Source organism: Somniosus microcephalus, chromosome 19, assembly GCF_052327205.1.
Source record: "Somniosus microcephalus isolate GS21.2 chromosome 19, FLI_Smic_1.0, whole genome shotgun sequence".
NCBI lineage: Eukaryota > Metazoa > Chordata > Chondrichthyes > Squaliformes > Somniosidae > Somniosus > Somniosus microcephalus.
Window position 1 is genome coordinate 63,061,841 of NC_141005.1, and position 20,406 is coordinate 63,082,246.

A 20,406-nucleotide genomic window follows, 5' to 3' on the forward strand; every position below is an offset into this window, starting at 1 on the left:
CTGCCCCCTGACCCCAATACTGAACCTCACTCCCCACACACTGCCCCCTGACCCCAATACTGACCTCACTCCCCACACACTGCCCCCTGACCCCAATACTGAACCTCACTCCCCACACTCTGCCCCCTGACCCCAATACTGAACCTCACTCCCCACACTCTGCCCCCTGACCCCAATACTGACCTCACTCCCCACACACTGCCCCCTGACCCCAATACTGAACCTCACTCCCCACACACTGCCCCCTGACCCCAATACTGAACCTCACTCCCCACACACTGCTCCCTGACCCCAATACTGAACCTCACTCCCCACACACTGCCCCGTGACCCCAATACTGAACCTCACTCACCACACACTGCCCCCTGCCCCCAATATTGAACCTCACCCCCCACTCACTGCCCCCTGACCCCAATACTGACCCTCACTCCCCACACACTGCCCCCTGACCCCAATACTGAACCTCACTCCCCACACACTGCCCCCTGACCCCAATACTGACCCTCACTCCCCACACACTGCCCCTGACCCCAATACTGACCCTCACTCCCCACACACTGCCCCCTGACCCCAATACTGAACCTCACTCCCCACACACTGCCCCCTGACCCCAATACTGACCTCACTCCCCACACACTGCCCCCTGACCCCAATACTGAACCTCACTCCCCACACTCTGCCCCCTGACCCCAATACTGAACCTCACTCCCCACACTCTGCCCCCTGACCCCAATACTGACCTCACTCCCCACACACTGCCCCCTGACCCCAATACTGAACCTCACGCCCCACACTCTGCCCCCTGACCCCAACACTGAACCTCACGCCCCACACACTGCCCCCTGACCCCAATACTGAACCTCACTCCCCACACACTGCCCCCTGACCCCAATACTGAACCTCACTCCCCACACACTGCTCCCTGACCCCAATACTGAACGCCACTCCCCACACACTGCCCCCTGACCCTGACCCCAATGCGGACCCTCACTCCCCACACACTGCCCCCTGACCCCAATACTGACCCTCACTCCCCACACACTGCCCCGTGACCCCAATACTGGCCCTCACTCCCCACACACTGCCCAGTGACCCCAATACTGACCCTCACTCCCCACACACTGCCCCTGACCCAAATACTGACCCTCACTCCCCACACACTGCCCCGACCCCAATACTGAACCTCACTCCCCACACACTGCCCCGACCCCAATACTGAACCTCTCCCCACACACTGCCCCCTGACCCCAATACTGAACCTCACTCCCCACACACTGTCCCCTTACCCCAATACTGAACCTCACTCCCCACACACTGCTCCCTGACCCCAATACTGAACGTCACTCCCCACACACTGCCCCCTGACCCTGACCCCCAATGCGGACCCTCACTCCCCACACACTGCCCCCTGACCCCAATACTGACCCTCACTCCCCACACACTGCCCCGTGACCCCAATACTGACCCTCACTCCCCACACACTGCCCAGTGACCCCAATACTGACCCTCACTCCCCACACACTGCCCCGACCCCAATACTGACCCTCACTCCCCACACACTGCCCCGTGACCCCAATACTGACCCTCACTCCCCACACACTGCCCCCTGACCCCAATACTGACCCTCACTCCCCACACACTGCCCCCTGACCCCAATACTGAACCTCACTCCCCACACACTGCCCCGACCCCAATACTGAACCTCACTCCCCACACACTGCCCCCTGACCCCAATACTGAACCTCACGCCCCACACACTGCCCCGTGACCCCAATACTGAACCTCACTCCCCACACACTGCCCCCCGACCCCAATACTGAACCTCTCCCCACACACTGCCCCCTGACCCCAATACTGAACCTCACTCCCCACACACTGCCCCCTTACCCCAATACTGAACCTCACTCCCCACACACTGCTCCCTGACCCCAATACTGAACGTCACTCCCCACACACTGCCCCCTGACCCTGACCCCAATGCGGACCCCCACTCCCCACACACTGCCCAGTGACCCCAATACTGACCCTCACTCCCCACACACTGCCCCGACCCCAATACTGACCCTCACTCCCCACACACTGCCCCGTGACCCCAATACTGACCCTCACTCCCCACACACTGCCCAGTGACCCCAATACTGACCCTCACTCCCCACACACTGCCCCCTGACCCCAATACTGACCCTCACTCCCCACACACTGCCCCGTGACCCCAATACTGACCCTCACTCCCCACACTGCCCAGTGACCCCAATACTGACCCTCACTCCCCACACACTGCCCCCTGACACCAATACTTAACCTCACTCCCCACACACTGCCCCCTGACCCCAATACTGACCCTCACTCCCCACACACTACCCCGTGACCCCAATACTGAACCTCACTCCCCACACACTGCCCCGTGACACCAATACTGAACCTCACTCCCCACACACTGCCCCGTGACACCAATACTGAACCTCACTCCCCACACACTGCCCCGTGACACCAATACTGAACCTCACTCCCCACACACTGCCCCCTGACCCCAATACTGACCCTCACTCCCCACACACTGCCCCGTGACCCCAATACTGAACCTCACTTCCCACACACTGCCCCGTGACACCAATACTGAACCTCACTCCCCACACACTGCCCAGTGACCCCAATACTGACCCTCACTCCCCACACACTGCCCCCTGACATATTGTCCACTCAGTGTCACTGTGTCCTAATAATTGAAGACCATTCGCACGGTCTGTTAAAATTGTATTATTGAAGTGATACTGGATATTTCGCCAATGAGGTAAAAGCCTCAGCACATTGACAGACAAAGACTGACCCCTAGCTGTCGTTCTGGAGAGTTCCGTTGTGATCCTGAAGGAGGCACTCTCGGTCAGGCTGCTGGCTGCCGGCCGCCCAGGACTGGTTAATACTGAAACCTATGAAAGGATCAGAGTCATTATCACCCTAACAGTATCAGGGCTAAACGGTTTCATCCACAAATTTCTAAGAGTTTAAAACTGGATCATGAGAGTGGTTTAAATATTGGAGGGGAGTGGACTCGCCGACTGGGGGGGACTCGCAGACTGAGGGCAACGTAGGGATCTCTCCTGACAAGCTGCAGCGGCACATTATTGGTGTACAGTCGACAGAACTCCCCTCTTCAGCTGACCTGTGAATGTTTGAACATAAGAACATAAGAAATAGGAGCAGGAGTAGGCCATTCGGCCCCTCGAGCCTGCTCCGCCATTTAATGAGATCATGGCTGATCCGATTTTGGCTTCAACTCCACTTTCCTGCCCGCTCCCCATAACCCTTGACCCCCTGTTGCTCAAAAATCTGTCTATCACAACCTTGAATATATTCAATGACTCAACTTCCACAGCTCTCTGGGGTAAAGAATTCCAAATATTCCTGACCCTCAGAGAAAAAACTCCTCTTCATCTTCGTCTTATTCTGAGATTATGCCCCCTCGTTCTAGATTCCCCATGAGGGGAAACATCCTCTCAGCATCTACCTTATCCAACCCCCTCAGAATCTTATATGTTTCAATAAGATCACCTCTCATTCTTCTAAACTCCAATGAGTATAGGCCCAACCTGCACAACATTTCCTCATAAGACAACCCTTTCATCCCAGGAATCAACCTCATGAACCTTCTCTGAACTGCCTCCAATGCAAGTATATCCATCCTTAATTAAGGGGACCAAAACTGTACACAGTACCCAAGGTGTGGTCTCACCAACACCCTGTACAGTTGTAGCAAGACTTCCCTACTTTTATACTCGATCCCCCTTGAAATAAAGGCCAACATTCCATTTGCCTTCCTAATTACTTGCTGCACCTGCATGTTAACTTTTTGTGTTTCATGTACAAGGACCCCCAGATCCCTCTGTACCGCCACATTCTGTAGTCTTTTTCCATTTAAATAGTATTTTTCTTTTCTATTCTTCCTACCAAAATGGATAACTTCACATTTTCCCACATTATACTCCATCTGCCAAATTCTTGCCCACTCACTTAACCTATCTATATCCCTTTGCAGACTCTGTGTCCTCCTCACAATTTGCTTTCCCACCTATCTTTGTATCATCAGCAAATTTGGCAACATTACACTGGGTCCCTTCATCCAAGTCATTAATATAGATTGTAAATAGTTGAGGTCCCAGCACTGATCCCTGTGGCACCCCACTAGTTACAGTTTGCCATCCTGAAAATGACTCATTTATCCCGACTCTCTGTTTTCTGTTAGTTAATCAATCCTCTATCCAGTCTAATATATTACCCCCAAGCTCTTATCTTGTGTAGTAACCTTTTATGTGGCACCTTGTCAAATGCCTTTTGGAAATCCAAATACACCACATCTACTGGTTCATCATCAGTTTGATGCTGACCTCAAGCACAAAATTACAAAGACTAAATAAGTATGGAAAAGGAACGAATGGTCCTGAACAGATCTGAACTGAGATGAAGTCAAAAGGTCTAATTTTCGTCACTCCAGTCTGAATTCACTCCTGATATCAGAGCCAGACTGAGAAAGTACGTGGGAACTGAAGCAGGAAGCAACCTGAGGACGCACGCGATGAAACTGCCATTCGGAGCCAACCCTGGTTACGTGCAAGGGTGGTTTTAGATAAGGTACGACTTAAAGACAAAGATAATTCAGTCTCTACTTTACCTGCAGCTGGCTGAGCTGAGTATCAATGGAGTCCATCAGGTAGTCACAGTGATCTTTCAAGGGCTGCGCCACGGTTTCACTTTGGGCCTGACTCTCTGCCTCCATCCCTGCACAGGAATAAAAGTCAAATTATTTCAAATCAGCACAGTGATTATACTTAATTGTTTATTTTGACAAATTAAAGAGCTAAATTTTTGAACCATTCTATATCCTCACGTCCCTTTAAAAAAGGAGGGCAATACTTTTCAAGAATTTTTTTCAACCCATGATTAAGATTTTGCTATGTTAAATTTCAGTCCTTGCTTTGTTGGCCTAGAGAGCAGGGCCCTGAAATTCCACAGGGATTCTCCCAGTCTCCCGCTGTTAGCCGTGGAGGAACGGTGTAAACAGGGCTTGGGTACAAGGGAGCCTGCCTTCAGCGTAGCGAGCGAAAAAATAGATCCAGTCACTGCGCAGAGGCCAAAGAGACTGGAATCATTCATCAATCCATTGAAGACTGAGATGAGGAGGAATTTCTGCACTCAGAGGGTTGTGAATCTTTGGAATTCTCTGCCCCAGAGGGCTGTGAATGCTGAGCCTTTGAGTATATTCAAGGCTGAGATAGAGAGATTTTTGGACTCTAGGGATATGGCGATCGGGTGGGAAAGTGGAGTTGAGGTCGATGATCAGCCATGATCTTATTGAATGGCGGAGCAGGCTCGTGGGGCCGTATGGCCTACTCCTGCTCCTATTTCTTATGTTCTAATGTTTACCGACAATGAGTAAAGCAAATCAGGTGTTGGGACATATTAAAAGGTTAATGTTGAGCCGAAATAGTGAGGTAACCCTGCCACTTAATAAATCATTGGTGCAACCGCACTTAGAACACTGGGTACAGTTCCGGTTGCCACAGTACAGAAAGGATAGTGCAGCTATTGAAAGGATACAGAAGAGAGCAACTTGAACGATTAAGGGGATGAAGGATTAGGAGGAGCGATTATGTAAATTGGTCACGTTCTCACTGGGAAACAGAAGGTCGAGTGGCGATAGGATTGCTGTCTTTAGGATTCTGAAGGGACTAGATAATGTCGAACATGACGAGCTATTTCACCTTGTCCAGAGCCGTAGAATCAGAGGACACGGCCTGCGCTTGAAGGGGGTAAATTCAAAACGAATCTGCAGAAACATTATTTCAGTGAGCGAGTGGTCAATCTATGGAACAGGCTCCCACGGGGGATGGTGGAAGCAGTTAGTATTGATTCATTCAAGTGCAAACTAGATAGGTTTCTTTTGGAAAATAACATTGTGGGATACGGTATACGAGTAATTTGGGACATGACAGGTGGTAAGTGCAGCGTGCTTAGGAGGAACAGGTGACTTTGGGCCTGTGGCTCTCTAAGCTCTCCACCACTGGGGGTTTCCTCGCCTCATGTCTTCGTCTGTTGGAGACTCATTGATAGAGATTGATTGATGTGATTAGACAACAACTCCATTATCATTGTATCATGTGACGACCAGCATAGTACAAGGTGAACAGATGGACCTTGGTCTTTTATTCGTCTAGCAATTCCTCTGTTCCTATTAACGTTGCAGCAGACCAGAGCCAATCACTGGTATGGTGGTCAAGTGGAGTGGGATCCCGTTAGACAGACTCTGAATTATAACAATAGCAAAATACTGTGGATTCTGGAAACCGGAACTAAAAACAGAAAATGCTGGAAACACTCAGCAGGTCAGGCAGCAGCTGTGGAGAGAGAAACAGAGTTAACCTTTCAGGTCGATGACCTTTCCTCAGCACTGAATTATGCAGAACGCTGAATTATAACGCAATCTTGGCCAACTGCAGAGACCAGCAGTGGCTGCTACTGCACTCGTGCAGATGACTGGACTGACTATTGCTAGTTAATTGGAAACAGAATAGTGCAAGACCGCAAAGGTCAGCAAGGTTCATGGTTTGCTTGCCTGTGGGACAGCGGAGGGAGATGCAATGTTCCAGTTAAAGACCCGGGAATCTCTCTCAACATAGGAGTGGTGGAATGGGACAGTGGAAGGACCCTGCCTACTTTAAATCAAATCACTTGCTGTTCTTCCTTTACCAGAATGAATGTCTTATAAATAGTGACGGAAACAATTTATGAGGACACTCTGTCCCGTGAGCCTGACAGTGTCAAAAACTTTCAGGTATTTTTGATTGTCTGCAGGCGGAAGATATTTCACATTCAAGCAGAAGATATTTCACATTCAAAACAGTTTTTAAAATCCTATTTTATCGGTTATGCAAATCTGGATCATCCTATTAAATGACCAGATTTTACCAAACTTAACCGGAAGGTGAAAATGTCACACTGCAGTGCTCAATTACTACCACCAAAGGTCCTTGGCGAGTTATGCACGTTATTTTTTGCACTGTGAAAGTGGGCTTACGTGAGTAATGGAATGGGATTCCTTTCTCCTTTTGGTAGCCAGTGTCAGCATCGAGCACTGCCAGGTCAGATACAGAACGGGTTAGAGGCAGAGTAAATCTCGCTCTAAAACAAGGAGCAAAATACTGCAGCTGCTGGAAATATGAAATAAAAACAGAAGATGTTGGAAATACTCAGCAGGTCAGGCAGCATCTGAGGAGAGAGACTTGCATTTCTATAGCACCTTTCACAACCTCAGGGCGTCCCAAAGCGCTTTACAGCCAATGAAGTACTTTTGAAGTGTCGTCACTGTTGTAATGTGGGAGACGCGGCAGCCAATTTGCGCACAGCAAGCTCCCACAAACTGCAATGAGATAATGATCAGATGATCGGTTTTAGTGATGTTAGTTGTGGGATAAATATTGGCCAGGGGAGGAAGGTGGGGTTAACGTTTCAGGTCAACGATGAAGGCCACTGCGTGATACGCAAAATATACCAAAAAGAATTCCTGTGTGACAAAATACTCTGAATTTACAGAATGTGTGGAATTCTCTGCCCCAGAGAGCCGTGGAGGCTGGGTCATTAAATACATTTAAAGTGGAGATAGGCAAATTTTTGCAAGATAAGGGAGTGAAGGGTTATGGGGAGCGAGCGGGGAAGTGGCTTTGAGCTCAAGATCAGTCATGATCTTATTGAATGGCGGAGCAGGCTCGAAGGGCCAAGTGACCTAATCCTGCTCCTATTTCTTATGTTCTTATGACACAAAGCAAGCAATGGTTAGGCCAACAGGAAGTCTGGGATACAGTCGGGAAGACTGAGCGCTGTCACAGGATCGTTATGTGGCCACGCAGATCTGACAAGTGATGTCAGATACGCCCAATCAAGGGGAGTGAGCAGCTAACAGGTCTGAGAGATACAGGGTGTATTCGGACACACTATCTCCCCCCGCCCCCCAACTCCCACCACCTGGGCCTGGGCCAGCAGCTTTGTAGAGGCCAGGAGCTGCCCCCCCACCACCATCTTTGGCATTTTAGGAGACAAAAGATGTACGGCCCTCCAAAGTGTGAGTGGGTTGTCGAGTGAACGAGAAATAGGGGTTTCAGCCACACAACAACTACTTGCATTCATATAGCGCTTCACAAGAGCGATATCAAACAAAATTTGACAGTGAGCAACATAAGGAGATATTAAGACAGCTTGGTCAAAGAGGTAGGTTTTAAAGAACGTCTTAAAGAAGAAGCGAGACGTAGAGATGCGCAGAGGTTTAGGGAGCAAATTTCAGAGTTTAGGGCCTTGGCAACTGAAGGCAATGATGATTAAAATCAGGGATGCACAAGAGGCCAGAATTGGAGGAACGCAGAGATCTCGGGGGATTGTACGGCTGGAGGAGGTTAGAGAGATAGGGAGGGGTGAGGCCATGGAGGGATTTGAATACAAGGATGAGAATTTTTAAATTGAGGCATTGCCAAACCGGGAGCCAATGTAGGTCAGCGAGCACAGGGGTGATGGGTGAACGGGACTTGGTGCAGGTTAGGATAAGGGCAGCCCAGTTTTGGGTGAGCTCAAGTTTACGGAGGGTGCAAGGGGGGAGGCCGACCAGGAGAACGTTGGAATAGTCAAGCCTAGAGGTAACAGAGAGGGTTTCAGCAGCAGATGAGCTGAGGCAGGGGCGAGACGAGTGATGTTACGGAGGTGGAAGTAGGTTGTCTTACAGATGGAGAGGACGTGGGGTCGGAAGCTCATCTCAAGGGACACCGAGTCTGCGAACTGTCTGGTTCAGCTTCAGACGGTGGCCCGGGAGAGGGATGGAGTCGGTGCGGGTGATGTACTTCAGGGACTGCCATCTGAACGGTTGTACCGATGGACTGTGCTGTTACTAGGAGGCAGGCCGGGGGCTGCAAAACGAAGCCAGATCGATGCAGGTTCACCCCCCCGTGTTATCCCGTCACCTCAGAAGACAGGAAAAACACCGCACCGCTACCATTGCATGCAGGCTAACACTACTATTCATATTATTTACAGACAAAATGTAGAAAGATTGTGGGAGATTCTAATACAGTACAACACTCAAATTTACACTGTACACAAACGAAGCTGACTGTTAAAAGTAAAAGGCCCACTGGTCTTACAGTCATCCTCGGGAACGCAGTCTCCGATGGTAAAAACATGAGATTGTTTTTGGGAGCTTTATTGCCCCTTGTGTGCATAGATGTACAGCGGATCAACAACTAAAGACCTCGGGAGGGTCCCTGGATTATATAGGCGCCTTTTCCTCTGAAGTAGAAGATTACCTTTAACAGAGGTACCTGAGCAGACATCAGGGGTGATGTCAGGAAGCACTTCTTCACACAAAGGGCAGTGGAAACCGGGAACTCTGCGTTTCCTAGAAGCACCTCACGGTGAACAATGCATTAATGGAATAAAAACAGAAAATGCAGGAAACACTCGGCAGGTCAGGCAGCATCTGTGGAGAGAAACAGAGTTTCAGGTCGGTGGCCCTTCGTCAGAACTCTGTTTCTCTCTCCACAGATGCTGCCTGACCTGCTGAGCATTTCCAGCAGTTTCTGTTTTCATTTCAGATTTCCAGCATCCGCAGCATCTTGTTTGTGTGAGTGTGTTGGGCTGTGTTTTGTGTAGCAGGAGAGAAATACCCAAGACAATCAAACGCTATTTAGGGCAGGAGTTCATACTGAATAAGGCGACAGGTGCAATTGCCACATTTAACGACCAGCTAGAGACTGATATTGCCACCAGATTAAGGGAAAGCTCATACCAACATCCCAGAGTCACAGCAGGATGATTAGATTTTCAATCGCAACCACTCGATCATATAAAATAAAGACAGAAATTGCAGTTTTGGCACAAGTAGCACAGATCACTGACACGCCTTGATGGTGTCTGGCTCCAGCTGCCTCAGCTGCTGCACGATGAGCCGGGACAGACACTCAGACCCCAAACTGTGTCTCACGGTCTATCAATTGCTCAGACACACTGATCTAATGTTGTAAGTGCAGATGTGAACAGGGTGAAGCACTACTGACTTAAACTGGAGCCACTGGGTCTAGAGTAGGGTGACCATATTTTCGAAACCGAATCCGGGGACACACAGGAATGAAAATGTAGGTTGCGCAGCGAGGCAAATATTTTTTGTTCTTTTGATGCAATCTGAATCCGCAAAAAGCAGCGGCAGAACTTAAACATAGAAACTAAGAGCAGGAGTAGGCCATTCGGCCCTTCAAGCCTGCTCCGCCATTCAACGAGATCATGGCTGATCATCCAAACCCTAGCACCCGGTCCCTACACCGACAGCCATCCCACCCAAGCCCTATCCCCATAACCCCACGTATTTAATCCCCCCTAACACTAACTTTCCGCCTGAATAATGCGGCCGCTGTTCACAGCATCTGCCAGCTCACAATCACCGGCTCCTCCCCCTCCGACACTCACCCACACCATCCGAGGCCACGGAGCGCGCTCCGATCCGGCTCTTGGGACATCCACACGGCCCGGCTCCAGCCGCCGCTCATTAGCCCGGTTACCACCAGCCCCCGTTACTCGGACATTCTGGCTCCGGGGCCAATTTTTCTTCAACCGAATTACACAGGACTATCCGGGGATTTGGCGAGGGGAGGGTTGGGGGTTTTGGGGGGGGGGGGGGGGGCGGAGCATGCGTACTGCGGCCACAGAGCGCGATCTCTGCATAAATTAAAGTCCCTCAGTGAGTCCACCCCTTCTACTGGTTGTAAACAGGAGACTGACATCCCTCCCACCAATCAGAATCCGCCCCACCACACAGCCCCGCCCACTTTATTGACCGACCGCAGGGCAGCTCGGGATCACGTGGCTCCTGATTTGAACCCCTGCGTATTCGGGGGCGAGTTTCCTGAACCGGGGTCTCCTCCAGGGACATGGTTTGCCCGGGGACACAGGACCTCATCCAGGGACTGTCCCCAGAAGACACCCTAGTCTAGAGTCTGTTCATGTTACGGAAGCTGGGTTGGCCATCTCCTAATCCCGTTCCCTTGCTTTCTGTCACTGCAGACCAAGGGGGGGGGAAAGAGAGAGAGAGACGGAGAGGTGGGGGGGAAAGAGGAGGAGAGGAAGAGAGAGAGAGAGAGAGAGAGAGAGGAAGAGAGCGAGAGAATGATAATAATGAAAGCCAAGTGGAGATGAGTGGAGGTACAAAGAGTAGGCTGGCCGAGATGGGAAATTGGAGGGAGGTGCCTGGGAAAGTTTGAGATATTGCAGTGTCTTTCAGGAGAATGGGCACTGGAGGAAGAAACAGTGAGTGCTCACAAAGCACTAGAACATGGACTGGTCCAGTGAACAGTTAGAATCATACAGCACAGAAGGAGGCCATTCAGCCCATCGTGCCGGTGCCTTTTTGAAAGAGCTATCTAATTAGTCCCACTCCCCTGCTCTTTCCCCAGAGCCCTGTAATTTTCTCCCCTTCAAGTACTTATCCAATTCCCTTTTGAAAGTAACTATTGAATCGGCTTCCACCGCCCTTTCAGGCCGTGCATTCTACATCATAACTCGCTGCGTAAAGAAAATTCTCCTCATCTCCCCTCTGGTTCTTTTGCCAATTATCCGAAGTCTGTGTCCTCTGGTTACCGACCTTCCTGCCAATGGAAACAGTTCCTTCTTATTTACTCCATCGAAACCCTTCATGATTTTGAATGCCTCCATTAAATCTCCCCTTAACCTTCTCTGCTCCAGGAGAACAATCCCAGCTTCTCCAGCCTCTCCACGTAACTGGAATTAAACAGTAGAAGGTCACTGAAAGTTGTGCTCCATACTGGGAGTGGTGCAGCAGTTATCACAGTAACGGACTACAAATCCATGTACTTGATGCTAATGCCTCCAGTGTTAGCATCAAGCAGTTAGTTAGTAGACTAGCGTTCCTTTGCCCACTATTTATATTCCTTACCTGGATGAACACATAACACTTTACATAATTGTTCTCATGTAAATTGTACCATCAGTACATATACATTCAAATTAATTTTATTCGCACGCTCAGCTATACTTTTCTTAATTTGTTTTGGGAAAGGGTCTGACCCTGGTGTCTGCACGAAAAATACTTATTTTAACTGAATTTCAGCCTTCGGAGTTGATAGAATGTCAGGTTCAAATGGATCAAATTACATACAACTCAAAGAAAACATGAACCAGTTACAAACCAAACACCAAGAGCGGGACTAAACAGGAACTGACCAGAGCCCAAACAAACCAACAAAAATACAGACCAGACACAAACCCAGTGGGAGGGGGAGGATCCAGTTGTCGTGGTCCATGTTGGTACAAACGACGTAGATAGGACAAGGAAGACGGTTCTGTTAAAGGAGTATGAGCAGCTAGGGGTCAAATTAAAAAACAGAACCTCAAGGGTAATAATCTCTGGGTTATTACCTGAGCCACGAGCGAATTTGGCTAGGATAAATAAAATTAAAGAGTTAAATGCGTGGCTCAAAGACTGGTGTGGGAGAAATGGGTTTTGCTTCTTGGGACACTGGCACCAGTACTGGGACAGGAGGGAGCTGTTCTGTTGGGACGGACTCCACTTGGCCAGTGCTGGGACTAGAGTCCTGGCGAATCATATAACTAGGGCTGTAGAGAGGGCTTTAAACTAATTAGTGGGGGGGAGGTTTCTAGAGAGCAAATAATAGAAATGACAACAGAGAAGGTCATAGACTTAGGTAGCAGTGGGGGAATTAAAAAACAGAATGTGTCAGGAAGGGACAGAAGGTATGGAGTAAAAAGTAAAGTACTAAAAAGGGAAAAAACAGGAACTAAGTGTTACAAAACATATTTGAAAGTTCTTTATCTGAATGCACGTAGCATTCGTAACAAAATGAATGAGTTAACGGCACAAATAATGACATATGGGTATGATCTTGTGGCCATTACAGAAACATGGCTGCAGGGTGACCATGACTGGGAATTAAACATACCAGGTTATTTAACAATCAGGAAGGACAGGCAGGAAGGGAGAGGAGGTGGGGTGGCTATGTTAATAAAGGAAGGAATCACTATAATACAGAGAAATGATATTGGGTCAAAGGAGCAGGATAGTGAAACAGTTTGGGTGGAGGTAAGGAATAATAAGGGGAAAAAAACACTAGTGGGTGTAGTCTATAGGCCTCCGAACAGTTGCAACTCTGTTGGACGGAGTATTAATCAGGAAATAGTTGAGGCTTGTAATAAGGGAACAGCTATAATTATGGGGGATTTTAATTATCATATTAACTGGACAAATCAAATTGGGCAGAGCAGCCTTGAGGAAGAGTTCATTGAGTGTATTAGGGATGGGTTTCTTGAGCAGTATGTAACTGAACCGACCAGGGGGCAAGCAACCTTAGATTTGGTCCTGTGTAATGAGACAGGATTAATTAAAAATGTCCTAGTAAAGGATCCCCTTGGAATGAGTGACCATAACATGGTTGAGTTCCATATTCAATTAGAGGGTGAGAAGGTTGGATCTCAAACAAGCGTGCTGAGCTTGAATAAAGGAGACTATGAAGGTATGAGAGCGGAATTAATTAGAGTGGACTGGGAAAATAGATTAAAGGGTAAGACGGTACATGACCAGTGGTGTACATTTAAGGAGTTATTTTACAACTTCCAAAAAAAATATATTCCACTGAGGAAAAAAGGGTGTAAAAGAAAAGATAGCCATCCGTGGCTAAGTAAAGTAATTAAGGATAGTATCCGACTAAAAACAAGGGCATATAAGGTAGCCAAATCTAGTGGGAGGATGGAAGATTGGGAAGTCTTTAAAAGACAGCAAAAAATAACAAAAAGATTGATTAAGAAAGGGAAGATAGATTATGAAAGTAAATTAGCAAAAAATATAAAAACAGACAGTAAAAGTTTCTATAGTTATATAAAAAGAAAAAGGGTGGCTAAAGTAAATGTTGGTCCCTTAGAGGATGAGACCGGGAAATTAATGGTGGGAAACATGGAGATGGCAAAAACACTGAACAATTATTTTGTATCAGTCTTTACAGTAGAGGACACTAAGAATATCCCAACACTGGACAAACAGGGGGCTCTAGGGGGGGAGGAACTAAATACGATTAAAATCACTAAGGAAGTGGTACTTGGTAAAATAATGGGACTCAAGGCGGATAAATCCCCTGGACCTGATGGCTTGCATCCCAGGGTCTTGAGGGAAGTTGCGGTAGGGATTGTGGATGCATTGGTAATAATTTTCCAAAACTCACTGGACTCAGCAAAGGTCCCGGCAGATTGGAAAACTGCTAATGTAACACCCTTATTTAAAAAGGGTAGTAGGCAGAAGGCTGGAAACTATAGACCTGTTAGCCTAACATCTGTGGTTGGTAAAATGTTAGAGTCCATTATTAAGGAGACAGTAACGGGACATTTGGATAAACATAATTTAATAGGGCAAACTCAGCATGGTTTCATGAAGGGGAAGTCATGTTTAACAAATTTGCTTGAGCTTTTTGAGGAAGTAACATACAGGGTGGATAAAGGGGAACCAGTGGACGTAGTGTATTTAGACTTCCAAAAGGCATTTGACAAGGTGCCACACAAAAGATTATTGCTCAAGATAAAAAATCACGGGATTGGGGGTAATATTCTGGCGTGGGTGGAGGATTGGCTCTCTAACAGAAAGCAGAGAGTTGGGATAAATGGTTCGTTCTCAGATTGGCAACCAGTAACTAGTGGTGTTCCGCAGGGGTCAGTGCTGGGTCCCCAACTCTTTACAATCTATATTAACGATTTGGAGGAGGGGACCGAGTGTAACATATCAAAGTTTGCAGATGATACAAAGATGGGAGGGAAAGTAGTGAGTGAGGAGGACATAAAAAAACCTGCAAAGGGACATAGACAGGCTAAGTAAGTGGGCAGAGATTTGGCAGATGGAATACAATACTGGAAAGTGTGAGGTTATGCACTTTGGCAGGAAAAATCATAGAGCAAGTTATTATCTTAATGGCAAGAAACTGGAAAGTACTGTAGTACAAAGGGATCTGGGGGTCCTGGTGCACGAAACTCAAAAAGTTAGTATGCAGGTGCAGCAAGTGATTAAGAAGGCCAATGGAATGTTGGCTTTTATTGCTAGGGGGTTGGAATATAAAAACAGGGAGGTATTGCTGCAGTTGTACAAGGTATTGGTGAGGCCGCACCTGGAATACTGCATACAGTTTTGGTGTCCATACTTAAGAAAAGACATACTTGCTCTCGAGTCAGTACAAAGAAGGTTCACTCGGTTAATCCCGGGGATGAGGGGGTGGTCATATGAGGAGAGGTTGAGTAGATTGGGACTCTACTCATTGGAGTTCAGAAGAATGAGAGGCGATCTTATTGAAACATATAAGATTGTGAAGGGGCTTGATCGGGTGGATGCGGTGAGGATGTTCCCAATGATGGGTGAAACTAGAACTAGGGGGCATAATCTTAAAATAAGGGGCTGCTCATTCAAAACTGAGATGAGGAGAAACTTCTTCACTCAGAGGGTGGTAGGTTTGTGGAATTTGCTGCCCCAGAAAGCTGTGGAAGCTACATCATTAAATAAATTTAAAACAGAAATAGATAGTTTCCTAGAAGTAAAGGGAATAAAGGGTTACGGGGAGCGGGCAGGAAATTGGACATGAGTCTGGGTTCGGAATGGTCATGGCCCTGTGGGTAGTGGAGCGGGCCCAGGGGCCGTGTAGCCTTGTTCTGCTCCTACTGTGTTCTAATTCTGTTAGATTTCAGGAGATGGTTTTATTCCTGTTCCTGGCTGGGGTGGAGATCGCCTTTACAGAAGGTAAGTACTGTAGAAAATATAGGGACAGAGTGATCTCCTGGAAGAATTTCGATCGCCTAGATGGGTCGGAGAGGAATTTCCCAGATTTTTTTCTCCCAAATTGGCCATTGGGTCTTTATCTGGTTTTTCGCCTCTCCCGGGAGATCACATGGGTTCGGGTGGATGCAGAGTGATAGAAGATTTGAGGTTAGGATCAGATCAGCCATGATCTTATTGAATGGTGGAGCAGGCTCGAGGGGCCGATTGGCCTACTCCTGCTCCTATTTCTTATGTTCTTATGTTCTTATGTCCAATAGGAACATCACCCAATTCATTACACCTAGAGAAGACATCTCCCCAGAGCAGAGAAGGATGATCAGAGGGCAGGTCAATCAGGAATTCACTCCACCTCCCAGCAGGATTGGCAGAGGCCTGGGAACAGGCTTTGCTTCACTCCCTCAGTCTGGGAATGATACGCAAAATAGAAGAAAATAACCTTCAAACAACTTGTACTTTTCAATGTAGCAAAACGTCAGGAGCTGGGGAAGACTTGTGTGTGGGGGGCAGGGGAGCGAGGTGGGCACAGACATAGAGGTAGGTTCTAAGGAGGCTTTTGAAGGTGGGGAGAGAGAATTTCAGAGTGCGAGAGGATGTTAGCTGAAGGATCTGTCCCCAATGATAGAGCAGAGGAGAGAAAACGTGCAGCTGACTAGATTCAGAAGAGCTGAGGGTTCGAGCTTGGACATAGGGCTAGAGGAGCTTGCGTTGGGGGGGGGGGGGGCAAGGCCATGGAGGGATTTGTGAACAAGGACTAGCATTTTTAAATCAATAAAGTGGGGGGATTGGGTAGTTGGCAAGTACAAGGTTGACATAGAAACATAGAAGATAGGAGCAGGAGTAGGCCATTCGGCCCTTCGAGCCTGCTCCGCCATTCAATGAGATCATGGCTGATCATCCAAATTCAGTACCCTGTCCCTGCCTTCTCCCCATATCCCTTTAGCCTCAAGAAATATATCCAACTCTTTCTTGAATATATTTAATGAACTGGCCTCCACCGCCCTCTGTGGCAGAGAATTCCACAGGTTCACCACTCTCTGGGTGAAGAAATTCCTCATTTCAGTCCTAAATGGCTTACCCCTTATCCTTAGACTATGACCCCTGGTTCTGGACTCCCCGGCCATCAGAAACATCCTTTCTGCATCTAGTCTGTCCAGACCTGACAGAATTTTATAGGTTTCGATGAGATCCCCTCTCAATCTTCTAAACTCCAGTGAGTATAAGCCCAATCGACACAATCTCTCCTCGTACGTCATTCCTGCCATCTCAGGTATCAGCCTGGTGAATCTTCGCTGCACTCCCTCCATGGCAAGAACATCCTTCCTCAGGTAAGGTGACCAAAACTGCACACAATACTCAAGGTGCGGTCTCACCAAGGCCCTGTACAACTGCAGCAAGACATCCTTGTTCCTGTACTCGAACCCTCTTGCTACGAAGGCCAACATACCATTTGCCTTCTTAACCGCCTGCTGCACCTGCATGCTTACCTTCAGCGACTGGTGCACAATAACACCCAGGTCTCTTTGCACTTCCCCTTCTCCCAATCTATTGCCATTCAAATAATAATCTGCCTTCCTGTTTTTGCCACCAAAGTGGATAACCTCACATTTATCCACATTATAGTGCATTTGCCATGTTTCTGCCCAATCACCCAACCTGTCCAAATCGTACTGGAGTTTCACGACATCCTCCTCACAGCTTACCCTCCCACCCAGCTTTGTGTCGTCTGCAAATTTGGAGATATTACATCCAATTCCCTCGTCCAGATCATTAATATATATTGTGAACAGCTGGGGTCCTAGGACCGATCCTTGCGGTACCCCACTAGTCACTGCCTGCCACTTGGAAAACGACCTGTTTATTCCAACTCTTTGCTTTCTGTCCGCCAACCAGTTCTCTATCCAAGTCAATACCTTGTCCCCAATCCCATGTGCCTTAATTTTGCACGCTAATCTCTTATGTGGGACCTTATCGAAAGCCTTCTGAAAGTCCAAATACACCACATCCACTGGTTCTCCCTTATCTATTTTACCAGTTACATCTTCAAAAAATTCCAGTAGATTAGTCAAGCATGATTTACCTTTTGTAAATCCATGTTGACTTTGTCCGATCCTGTCACTGCTTTCTTGTGCTCTGCTATTACATCTTTTATAATGGACTCTAGCATTTTCCCCACTACCGATGTCAGGCTTACCGGTCTATAATTCCCCGCTTTTTCTCTACCACCTTTTTTGAATAGTGGGGTAACATTAGCTACCCTCCAATCCATGGGTACCGTTCCAGAGTCTATCGAGTTCTGGAAGATGACCAGCAATGCATCTACTATCTCTAGGGCCACTTCCTTAAGTACCCTGGGATGTAGACCATCAGGCCCTGGGGATTTATCGGCCTTCAGTCCCATCAATTTTCCTAACACCATTTCCCTACAAATACTGATTTCTTTCAGTTCCTCCCTTTCATCAGACCCTATGTTCCCCGACATCGCTGGGAGGTTATTTGTGTCCTCCTTTGTGAAGACAGAACCAAAGTATGTATTTAGTTGGTCTGCCATTTCCTTGTTTCCCATTATAAATTCCCCTGATTCTGACTGTAAGGGACCTACGCTTGACTTCACCAATCTTTTTCTCTTCATATATCTATAAAAGCTTTTACAGTCAGTTTTTATGTTCCCTGCAAGCTTACTCTCATAGTCTATTTTCCCTTTCTTAATTAATCCCTTTGTCCTCCTTTAGTGGTGGCAGAATCCATAACAGCCCCTGAAAGGGAAGTGGGTAAAAATTTGAAAAAAGAAAAATGTAAACGGACATGTGGAAAGGGTGTTGGGATGGGTCTCAGTGGATGGGTCTCAGTGGATGGGTCTCAGTGGATCTCTCTTTCAGAGAGCTAGCTCAGGTGCTCCTGTACTCAGCACAGGACAGGAACAAGATACCAGAGCTCTGGGTGAGTTTGAGTCTTTGCACAGTGGAGTTGGGGAGGCTAGCGAGGAGAGAGATGTCAGTCCTGGAGGTGAAGAAGGGATGGAATAGCAGTTGGGTTCATGCAGGGAGAGACAGGCGCCATTACAGAGGTGGAAGCAGGCAGTCAGTCTTGGTGATGGACCAGATGTGGGGTTTGAAACTCAGACCGGAATAGAGCAGAACATGGAGGGTGTGCACCGTCAGGTTTGGCATGGGTGAGCAACTGGGAAGGGGTTGCAATTGGGGGTTGGGGTGCAGAAATACTGGTAAATGGGCCTGAGGGCCACACAGGTTTTTTTTAATGATTTGTTCCAGGTGTTGTGAATTGCTGTGGCTAGTGGTGACTAAGAACCAGGAGCCTGTCTTTCAGTGCACAACAGTTCTGACGAAGGGTCATCGACCTGAAACGTTAACTCTGTTTCTCTCTTCACAGATGCTGCCTGACCTGTTGAGTATCTCCAACATTTTCCGTTTTTTTAATCCTGAATTGGAATGTGACTAACTGGCTTCAATTAGCCCGGCTTCTCTCTCGAACTGTCGTTGCCCAGGTAACCTGTAGCATAAAAGCTCAACAACAATCGGACATGATCCTTTCCTTGGGACAATGGCAAACAACTCCTTTGTTGCCAGTTTTGGGTTTCTGAAGCGGTGGCTTCAAATGAAATTGCATACAGCACGGCAAAAGAGCCCAGACACGAGTTCCCAGAGCCCCTCAGGTTAAAGAGGAGCCACCAGATAAACAACTACACTGCAGACCAAGTGTTCCAAAAAATTAACAGCTCAAAAACAGCCCCGAATATAGGCCTTCTGGCACATGAAGAAAATGAATTGGACTGAAGGTGCCCTTTTGACAAAATTAATTTCTCCTGAAGGGATATTTTAAATATGAAAATAAAAGAATTTGCAGTGACTTCAATGCAAATTTACAGGGTCCCGTCCCTCCACTGCCAGTCTAAGCCCAGATACACCTGTGGTGGTACCACCGGTTGTACCTTACATAAAGATACATCATTCCCTTTAACTTACCTTACTGTATGTTTAACTTGCCTTTTGGGGCCATTGCCCTTTTAACTTACCTGTTGGGGCCATTGCCCCTTTAAGACGCGCCCTAGCGCGCTGACGTCACGTCACGTACGACGTGACGTGCGTGCGGCGGCTGCTGGCTGACTCGGCCTTCCAGGACGGCCGCCGGCACAGCCCAACCTAGCGTCTTCGGCCTCAACGGCCAGCCGACGGGAGCGACGCGATCTTCCGCTCCCGCGGCAAGCACCGGCACAGCCCGGCCTCGCGACCTCGGCCTCAACGGCCAGCGACGCAACGACGCGCATCACGTGACGCCCTAAGTGTGGGAAACGCGAACGTGATGACATCACAATACAAACGCGATGATGTCATCACGCTCCCCACAGGACTGCGAACTCAGTCCTCGTGGAGTCCCCGCTGGGACAAGACCTATACCACGGTGCTCCTACAGTCAGCCATCTTACCTGCCATCTTACCTGATGTAATTAGTCTGTTCCTGTAAATAAACAACTTGTTAATAGTTCGTCGAAGTCAAACTCTCTTATTTAGTGGCGATCTACACGA

General features: G+C 48.0%; 1 protein-coding gene across 5 annotated transcripts in view; it reads right to left on the bottom strand.

Moving 5' to 3' along the window:
• LOC147104526 (uncharacterized) overlaps positions 1-20,406 on the bottom strand; it is a 127,260-nt gene that overhangs the window by 92,695 nt on the left and 14,159 nt on the right. For all 5 annotated transcript variants that reach the window (XM_085961892.1, XM_085961890.1, XM_085961889.1 and 2 more), the window contains exons 3-4: positions 4,667-4,773; positions 2,828-2,927 (exon numbers count right to left, since the gene is read on the bottom strand). In XM_085961892.1, the coding sequence (XP_085818018.1) occupies positions 2,828-2,927; positions 4,667-4,773 (207 nt within the window). The remainder of the gene's footprint in view (positions 1-2,827; positions 2,928-4,666; positions 4,774-20,406) is intronic.